General features: G+C 30.4%; 1 protein-coding gene across 5 annotated transcripts; it reads right to left on the reverse strand.

Moving 5' to 3' along the window:
* Nucleotides 1-201: 201 nt before the first annotated feature.
* LOC127733925 (plasminogen-like) lies at nt 202-9,058 on the reverse strand. 5 transcript variants are annotated; one of them, XM_052243397.1, is made up of 5 exons: nt 8,942-9,058; nt 4,502-4,732; nt 3,132-3,362; nt 1,759-1,989; nt 202-615 (listed from the first exon to the last, which is right to left on the reverse strand). In XM_052243397.1, the coding sequence occupies exons 1-5, from the start codon at nt 9,018-9,020 to the stop codon at nt 380-382; spliced, it is 1,008 nt and encodes a 335-aa protein (XP_052099357.1). In that variant the 5' UTR covers nt 9,021-9,058; the 3' UTR covers nt 202-379. The 5 variants fall into 5 exon arrangements, with proteins under 5 accessions (XP_052099357.1, XP_052099356.1, XP_052099359.1 ...); XM_052243396.1 differs by lacking the exon at nt 8,942-9,058 and adding an exon at nt 5,881-6,103; XM_052243399.1 differs by lacking the exons at nt 4,502-4,732; nt 8,942-9,058 and adding an exon at nt 5,881-6,103.
* Nucleotides 9,059-10,551: the final 1,493 nt, after the last annotated feature.

The following is a 10,551-nucleotide window of genomic DNA, read 5'->3' on the forward strand; positions in this document are numbered from 1 at the left end:
ACTGACAGCATGTAAAGATACACGTATGTTAACACATGTGTAAAAATTAACAAATTCCTGACGATCTAGGAACGGATGAGTGAAATCATTTGATTCACTGATGATTTTTTTCAGTATATATACACACATATACTTTAAACATACCAATGGTACGACATGCTGCAGTCCGAACATGTTTTAATATATAATATAAAAACAAGATTGACGAAACAAATCTTTTATTCAAAATCATTAGAAGAAATTATGAATTTTGCAAATAAAACAATTGACATGCGACAAAGTCTTTCACAGATATGGAACCAAAAAATCTTATGCTTTGAAAATGCAGATCTTCCAAATCATAGTTATTGTCAAATCTATGTAACAAAACAATGTTGTACTAACTACAATAGGGAACATTACAAACTTCCCATCGCTTTTTAGGGTCAGTGGTATAACACCAAGGTGCAGGTTCACCGTCTGGATTACGACAATAGTTTTCATCTAGATTATTAAATCGGTGACGATGAGGAGTATTCAACTTCCAACTCTGACAGGCCCTGTTGCTGATGGTGGTGCTGATCATTCCTCTATACTCAGAACCCTGAGCTGTCTTCTTACATCCTTTCTCCTTAACTGCAATAATAATAAATTCAAATACTAATAATTTTAAAGACAATTGTTTTTTCTATTATTAATTTTTGATAATTTCCAGGTTATTGTTTCCTAAATATTCTTATTTTTCTCAAATGTACGTCAAATGACTAAAACAGAATACTTCCTTAATAAGGTTTTACGTGTTAACTGATTATCCATTTATGTTTTGTACATACACGTAATTTGCCAATTTGTCAAAATTTGTTGAACTTTTTGTTTGCATTAAGAACTGATTGAAATGTATCTGATTCAAAAAAAAAAAAAGAAGATAAATGTTGCTTTTATTACCATAGGGGTACAGTCAGATCAATATGGATGCTAAAGGTCTATAAAAGTATAGAATATATGTTAAAAAAAGACGAAAAGTATGCATTTGTTCACTTGTTTAAAAGGTTCATTATATTGTATAAACATTTCCGTTTTTACTGATGAGAAAATATAAAGAGGTGATCGTAATCGCTTGTTTCGTGGAAATTCCTTATGGTTGATGTAAAGTGTGAAAACATGATCAAAACGATAAAATGATTGTAACTTCTAGACAGCGTCACCCTGCAAAATTGTTTTTGTTCGTTTTTATTACATACATAACTTAAACTTAATTGACACATTCCCCGTTTCAATTCTCAATTCCATTAAATGGTATAAACTGCAAAAACAAAAATGATAAACGCTTATATTTCTATTCGATAACTCAGAAATTTTCAAACAATAACATATAGTTATAAACAAAAATCTGTAGACTAATTTTTGAGAACATGCAATTGAAAGCAACAAATGCTTATTTTCGCCGATTTTTACAATTGTTTTATACATTTATAGACTTAGTTCAGCAATTTGCAATCAACTATATCTTTTGGAGTATAAAAGCTACATAAGAATATGATTTATATGATATTAAAATAAAATTCAAAAACTTCTGAATACATAAACCACAAAATCACCAAAACCTGATAGATCAAATAATAAAAATGCCAAAAACAGACATAGACAAAAACTGTACATGAATTACCATCTGACAAATCAGTCATAGAGATGGAACCACAAAATCTTGTTCTTTGAAAATGCAGATTTTCCAAAGCATATTCATTGTAAACTTTTTGTAAAAAATAATTTTATACTAACTACAAAAGGGGACATTACAAACTTCCCATCGCTTTTTAGGGTCAGTGGTATAACACCAAGGTGCAGGTTCACCGTCTGGATTACGACAATAGTTTTCATCTAGATTATTGAATCGGTGACGATGAGGAGTATTCAACTTCCAACTCTGACAGGCCCTGTTGCTGATGGTGGTGCTGATCATTCCTCTATACTCAGAACCCTGAGCTGTCTTCTTACATCCTTTCTCCTTAACTGCAATAATAATAAATTCAAATACTAATAATTTTAAAGACAATTGGTTTTTTTTTATTATTAATTTTTGATAATTTCCAGGTAATTGTTTCCTAAATATTCTTATTTTTCTCAAATGTACGTCAAATGACTAAAACAGAATACTTCCTTAATCAGGTTTTACTTGTTAACTGATTATCCATTTATGTTTTGTACATACACGTAATTTGCCAATTTGTCAAAATTTGTTGTACTTTTTGTATGCATTCAGAACTGATTGAAATGTATCTGATTCTCAAAAAAAAAAAAGAAGATAAATGTTGCTTTTATTACCATAGGGGTACAGTCAGATCATTATTGATGCTAAAGGTCTATAAAAGTATAGAATATGTTAAAAAAGACGAAAAGTATGCATTTGTTCACTTGTTTAAAAGGTTCATTATATTGTATAAACATTTCCGTTTTTACTGATGAGAAAATATAAAGTGGTGATCGTAATCGCTTGTTTCGTGGAAATTCCTTAAGATTGATGTAAAGTGTGAACACAGGATCAAAACGACAAAATGATTGTAACGTCTAGACGGCGTCACTCTGCAAAATTGTTTTTGTTTGTTTTTATTACATACATAACTAAAATTTAATTGACACATTCCCCGTTTCAATTCTCAATTCCATTAAATGGTATAAACTGCAAAAACAAAAACGATAAACGCTTATATTTTTATTCGACAACTCAGAAATTTTCAAGCAATAACATATAGTTTTAAACAAACATCTGTAGACTAATTTTTGAGAACACGCAAATGAAAGCAACAATTGCTTATTTTCGCCTGTTTTTACAATCGTTTTATACATTTATAGACTTAGTTCAGCAATTTGCAATCAACTATGTCCTTTGGAGTATAAAAGCTACATAAGAATATGATTTATATCATATTTAAATAAAATTCAAAATTTCTAAATATATAAACCAAAAAATCACCAAAACCTGATAGATCAAGTAATAAAAATGCCAAAAACAGACATAGACAAAAACTGTACATGAATTACCATCTGACAAATCAGTCATAGAGATGGAACCACAAAATCTTGTTCTTTGAAAATGCAGATTTTCCAAAGCATATTCATTGTAAACTTTTTGTAAAAAATAATGTTATACTAACTACAAAAGGGGACATTACAAACTTCCCATCGCTTTTTAGGGTCAGTGGTATAACACCAAGGTGCAGGTTCACCGTCTGGATTACGACAATAGTTTTCATCTAGATTCTTAAATCGGTGACGATGAGGAGTATTCAACTTCCAACTCTGACAGGCCCTGTTGCTGATGGTGGTGCTGATCATTCCTCTATACTCAGAACCCTGAGCTGTCTTCTTACATCCTTTCTCCTTAACTGCAATAATAATAAATTCAAATACTAATAATTTAAAAGACAATTGTTTTTTCTATTATTAATTTTTGATAATTTCCAGGTTTTTGTTTCCTAAATATTCTTATTTTTCTCAAATGTACGTCAAATGACTAAAACAGAATACTTCCTTAATAAGGTTTTACGTGTTAACTGATTATCCATTTATGTTTTGTACATACACGTAATTTGCCAATTTGTTAAAATTTGTTGTACTTTTTGTATGCATTAAGAACTAATTGAAATGTATCTGATTCTCAAAAAAAAGGAAGATAAATGTTGCTTTTATCACCATAGGGGTACAGTCAGATCAATGTTGATGCTAAAGGTCTATAAAAGTATAGAATATATGTTAAACAAGACGAGAAGTATGCATTTGTTCACTTGTTTAAAAGGTTCATTATATTGTATAAACATTTCCGTTTTTACTGATGAGAAAATATAAAGAGGTGATCGTAATCGCTTGTTTCGTGGAAATTCCTTAAGGTTGATGTAAAGTGTGAACACAGGATCAAAACGACAAAATGATTGTAACGTCTAGACGGCGTCACTCTGCAAAATTGTTTTTGTTTGTTTTTATTACATACATAACTCAAATTTAATTGACACATTCCCCGTTTCAATTCTCAATTCCTTTAAATGGTATAAACTGCAAAAACAAAAACGATAAACGCTTATATTTCTATTCGATAACTCAGACATTTTCAAGCAATAACATATAGTTTTAAACAAACATCTGTAGACTAATTTTTGAGAACACGCAATTGAAAGCAACAAATGCTTATTTTCGCCGATTTTTACAATCGTTTTATACATTTATAGACCTAGTTCAGCAATTTGCAATCAACTATATCTTTGAAGTATGAAAGCTACAAAAGAATATGATTTATATGATATATAGATAAAATTCAAAAACTTCTAAATATATAAACCAAAAAATCACCAAAACCTGATAGATCAAATAATACAAATGCCAAAAACAGACATAGACAAAAACTGTACATGAATTACCATCTGACAAATCAGTCATAGAGATGGAACCACAAAATCTTGTATTTTGAAAATGCAGATTTTCCAAAGCATATTCATTGTAAACTTTTTGTAAAAAATAATGTTATACTAACTACAAAAGGGGACATTACAAACTTCCCATCGCTTTTTAGGGTCAGTGGTATAACACCAAGGTGCAGGTTCACCGTCTGGATTACGACAATAGTTTTCATCTAGATTCTTAAATCGGTGACGATGAGGAGTATTCAACTTCCAACTCTGACAGGCCCTGTTGCTGATGGTGGTGCTGATCATTCCTCTATACTCAGAACCCTGAGCTGTCTTCTTACATCCTTTCTCCTTAACTGCAATAATAATAAATTCAAATACTAATAATTTTAAAGACAATTGTTTTTTCTATTATTAATTTTTTATAACTATCAGGTTTTTGTTTCCTAAATATTCTTATTTTTCTCAAATGTACGTCAAATGACTAAAACAGAATACTTCCCTAATAAGGTTTTACGTGTTAACTGATTATCCATTTATGTTTTGTACATACACGTAATTTGCCAATTTGTTAAAATTTGTTGTACTTTTTGTATGCATTAAGAACTGATTGAAATGTATCTGATTCTCAAAAAAAAAAAAAAAAGAAGATAAATGTTGCTTTTATTACCATAGGGGTACAGTCAGATCAATATTGATGCTGAAGGTCTATAAAAGTATAGAATATATGTTAAAAAAAGACGAAAAGTATGCATTTGTTCACTTGTTTAAAAGGTTCATTATATTGTATAAACATTTCCGTTTTTACTGATGAGAAAATATAAAGAGGTGATCGTAATCGCTTGTTTCGTGGAAATTCCTTAAGGTTGATGTAAAATGTGAAAACAGGATCAAAACGACAAAATGATTGTAACGTCTAGACGGCGTCACCCTGCAAAATTGTTTTTGTTCGTTTTTATTACATACATAACTCAAACTTAATTGACACATTCCCCGTTTCAATTCTCAATTCCATTAAATGGTATAAACTGCAAAAACAAAAACGATAAACGCTTATATTTCTATTCGATAACTCAGACATTTTCAAGCAATAACATATAGTTTTAAACAAACATCTGTAGACTAATTTTTGAGAACACGCAATTGAAAGCAACAAATGCTTATTTTCGCCGATTTTTACAATCGTTTTATACATTTATAGACCTAGTTCAGCAATTTGCAATCAACTATATCTTTTGGAGTATAAAAGCTACAAAAGAATATGATTTATATGATATTTAGATAAAATTCAAAAACTTCTAAATATATAAACCAAAAAATCACCAAAACCTGATAGATCAAGTAATACAAATGCCAAAAACAGACATAGACAAAAACTGTACATGAATTACCATCTGACAAATCAGTCATAGAGATGGAACCACAAAATCTTGTTCTTTGAAAATGCAGATTTTCCAAAGCATATTCATTGTAAACTTTTTGTAAAAAATAATGTTATACTAACTACAAAAGGGGACATTACAAACTTCCCATCGCTTTTTAGGGTCAGTGGTATAACACCAAGGTGCAGGTTCACCGTCTGGATTACGACAATAGTTTTCATCTAGATTCTTAAATCGGTGACGATGAGGAGTATTCAACTTCCAACTCTGACAGGCCCTGTTGCTGATGGTGGTGCTGATCATTCCTCTATACTCAGAACCCTGAGCTGTCTTCTTACATCCGTTCTCCTTAACTGCAATAATAATACATTCAACTAATAATAATTTTAAAGGCAATTGTTTTTTTTTATTATTAATTTTTGATAATTTCCAGGTAATTGTTTCCTAAATATTCTTATTTTTCTTAAATGTACGTCAAATGACTTAAACAGAATTCTTCCTTAATAAGGTTTCACGTGTTAATTGATTATCCATTTATGTTTTGTACATACGTAATTTGCCAATTTGTCAAAATTTGTTGAACTTTTTGTATGCATTAAGAACTGATTGAAATGTATCTGATTCTCAAAAAAAAAAAAGAAGATAAATGTTGCTTTTATTACCCTAGGGGTACAGTCAGATCAATATTGATGCTAAAGGTCTATAAAAGTTTGAATATATGTTAAAAAAGACGAAAAGTATGCATTTGTTCACTTGTTTAAAAGGTTCATTATATGTTGTATAAACATTTCCGTTTTTACTGATGAGAAAATATAAAGAGGTGATCGTAATCGCTTGTTTCGTTGAAATTCCTTAAGGTTGATGTAAAGTGTGAAAACAGGATCAAAACGACAAAATGATTGCAACGTCTAGACAGCGTCACCCTGGAAAATTGTTTTTGTTCGTTTTTATTACATACATAGCTCAAACTTAATTGACACATTCCCCGTTTCAATTCTCAATTCCATTAAATGGTATAAACTGCAAAACCAAAACCGATAAACGCTTATATTTTTATTCGATAACTCAAAAATTTTCAAGCAATAACATATAGTTTTAAGGTTCCACTAAAGTCAAAATATAGGACACTTCATAAACATCTAAACTTTGCCTGTATTTTTCAACCTATAATGAGTAAAATCCTAAACTATGAGAACATATGTTCATTTAAACATACTTAACATATACACACCGTGTAAATTGTAAATAAACTTGAAATTGTTATGCTGTGGCCAAACCGGTTCTTGGGGTGAACACTAAATTTTCAAAAAAATCTGAAGGCCTGCGAGACGACTTAATTTGCTTAAAATTGATATGGACGAATACTGTTACATGTAATGCAGGGCAAGCTCATGTTGATTTGTCACATACATATGTTTTAATGGCATATTTGTCCAATTTCTGTATTGTACCTTCCATATTTGTTCACCTAGATACATGAAATTAACTGAAACTCGAAAATCAATACATTTTATGAAAAATCAACATGAGCTTGCCCTGCATTAGATATAACAGTATTCGTCCATACCAATTTTAAACAAATTAAGACGTCTCGCAGGCCTCCAGATTTTTTTGAAAATTTAGTGTTCACCCCAAGAACCGGTTTGGCAACAACATAACAATTTCAAGTTTATTTACAATTTACAGTGTGTATATGTTAAGTATGTTTAAATGAACATATGTTCTCATAGTTTAGGACTTTACTCATTATAGGTTGAAAAATACAGGCAAAGTTTAGATGTTTATGAAGTGTCCTATATTTTGACTTTAGTGGAACCTTAAACAAACATCTGTAGACTAATTTTTGAGAACACGCAATTGAAAGAAACAAATGCTTTTTTTCGCCGATTTTTACAATCGTTTTATACATTTATAGACCTAGTTCAGCAATTTGCAATCAACTGTATCTTTTGGAGTATAAAAGCTACATAAGAATATGATTTATATGATATTTAGATAAAATTCAAAAACTTCTAAATACATAAACCAAAAAATCACCAAAACCTGATAGATCAAATAATAAAAATGCCAAAAACAGACATAGACAAAAACTGTACATGAATTACCATCTGACAAATCAGTCATAGAGATGGAATCACAAAATCTTGTTCTTTGAAAATGCAGATTTTCCAAAGCATATTCATTGTAAACTTTTTGTAAAAAATAATGTTATACTAACTACAAAAGGGGACATTACAAACTTCCCATCGCTTTTTAGGGTCAGTGGTATAACACCAAGGTGCAGGTTCACCGTCTGGATTACGACAATAGTTTTCATCTAGATTCTTAAATCGGTGACGATGAGGAGTATTCAACTTCCAACTCTGACAGGCCCTGTTGCTGATGGTGGTGCTGATCATTCCTCTATACTCAGAACCCTGAGCTGTCTTCTTACATTCTTTCTCCTCGACTGCAATAATAATGAATTCTAATACAAATAATTTTTAAAAAAAATGTTCTTCTGTTATTATTTTTTTTTATGTTTTCAAGGTAATTGTTTCCTTAATTCTTATTTTTTTTTTCAAATGTATGTCAAATGACTGAAAAGAAGAACAGAAATGGCACGCGTCATCAGTTTGAATGTTTTGAAAAGTATCAAGAATTATGTAGACTATTTCAATATGATTTATAAATATGATTATGTCTAGATATATTTTTTAAATTGAAATTTGAAGTCAGTAATTATTGTTGTTTCTGTTAACATTTTAGAAATGTAAATATTATAACGTCTTTGCTGGACGCTGCCACTTATCCACGCTCGATTGAGATTTAGAACTTATGATTTTATGATGGGATTGTCTATCGTTGACAGTCGTTAGGTGACTTAGTGCCAAATACCCGCCGTGTCGACGCATCTGACCTCTTTCGAGTTAGGAATCAAGTGAAGCCTTTTATTAGTATTCTCTTAAGTTCAGTGTTTACTTATCAGTTCCTAAAAAGTTGAAGTTCATTATACTATCATTTTTTACCGTCATACTGAGATGTTTAAATGTTTGTATATCTTAACGATTATCTCTATTTGTATATTACGGCTAATTATTAAATAAGAGTGTAAATGTATGAGAATACCGGTATAATAAATAGAAATCGTTAATTCGCCAACAAACAAAATGGTACGCAATATAAACAAATAGTCCTACTTACCGTCAGAATTATCATTTAAAGATCTACATTGTGTAACGAAAGTGACTATCAATATGCTGAAAAATATGAATGACTTCATTGTTCTAGGAATTGTGGTGTCTTCACTACATATGGGTGTTTTTTATATTAAAAAATTTGACAGATTAGTGAAATCAACACTTGATAAACAGTGTATTGTGATATTGGACGTCAGGATGTTAAATTTACCATATAGTTACATTAAATTATGTTCCATAAAAACCCATTATTTTGATTGGCTGATAACAATAGCTTAACATTCCAATATCATATTCTATTTCCGTATAAAATATTACAGCTGTGACTGCAAGTGATATCAGTGACAATGTTAAAAATAACGTATTGAAAAACAAACGAAAAGCTTGATATAACTGTTAATTTCATGGTTGCAGCGTAAAAATGTAGTAATAATAAGAATTACATAATTCTTCTTATAATTTTGTATGGTTGTAAAAGAGCTTTATATTAGATGTGCTTAGGGCATCGCATTTACACCCCAATAAAATTATTAAAAGAAGCATTCAATTAGGAATTAATTAAACTGAAGTAACTGAATATGCATTATGTCCTCGTGGAATATTTTTCTATTTCACGTTTAGTGAATTAAGTTTGATACGTTTTGGGTGAATTTCATTTTGTTATAACATGTTCACGATCAAGAGACTAGAAAAGAACATCTTCGAAACCATATTAACGCAGAGCTTATTAAAAGACAAGTCAGATATTGAAATTTTATGAACAACGGAAAAATAGAAATAAAACAATACAAGAACATGTGTGTAAATCTAACGAATTGATTAACATAAATATAAAGGCAAAAGTTATAGACCACTGTTAATAGTCATAATTCGATTTGGCAAAAACTAATCTGGGCAACAAACTAAAACAGAGGGAAACACATCTACTATAAGAAGAAAACAACGGAACAACGGAAACACTGTACTACAACGAGAGCAAACGCCAACATATATAGATATAAGATGTTGTATGAGTGCCAATGAACAACTCTCCATCCAAGTCATTATTTGTAAAAAGTAAACCATTATAGGTCAAAGAACGGCCTTCAACACTGAGCCTTGGCTCACAACGAACAGCAAGCTATAAAGGGCTCAAAAAATGACTAGTGTTAAACCATTCAAAAAGGAAAACCAACGGCCTAATCTACATAAAAAACGAGAAACCAGAAACACTTATGATAGAAACGGACTGTAGATAACAACTGCCATGTTCATGACTTAGTACAGGACATTTTAAGAAAATATGGAGGGTTGAACCTGGTTTTATGGCTAGCCAAACCTCCCGCTTATATGACAATTTTAATAATTCCGCTAAAATGACAACACTGTGTGACAGGAATACAGTTCAAACAAACGTAAGAATGGCCTCCCCGGACAGCTTGATGAAAATTTCGTGTTTTCGTAAGAAGTTTCAAGTTTAAGTCTAAAGTCTAACTACAAGTTACATGTATTTTTTAAATTTCATCTTTGAATATTTTTTTTTAACTTTTTAACTATTAAAGATTTGAAATCAGCAACAAATGCCCTACAGGACAAATACAATTAATCAAGTCTCGAAAACAAGGTTTATTTATT

The sequence above is a fragment of the Mytilus californianus genome, unplaced genomic scaffold (assembly GCF_021869535.1).
Source record: "Mytilus californianus isolate M0D057914Y unplaced genomic scaffold, xbMytCali1.0.p SCAF_3, whole genome shotgun sequence".
NCBI lineage: Eukaryota > Metazoa > Mollusca > Bivalvia > Mytilida > Mytilidae > Mytilus > Mytilus californianus.

Excerpts from the sequence above, each read along its gene's own strand:
- LOC127733925 (XM_052243396.1), bottom strand. The coding sequence starts at position 6,061 with ATGATCAGCACCACCATCAGCAACAGGGCCTGTCAGAGTTGGAAGTTG. Across the intron at positions 4,733-5,880 it reads TTGTAATGTCCCCTTTTGTA|TTAAGGAGAAAGGATGTAAG; the intron begins GTTAGTATAACA and ends TTATTATTGCAG. Across the intron at positions 616-1,758 it reads TTGTAATGTCCCCTTTTGTA|TTAAGGAGAAAGGATGTAAG; the intron begins GTTAGTATAAAA and ends TTATTATTGCAG.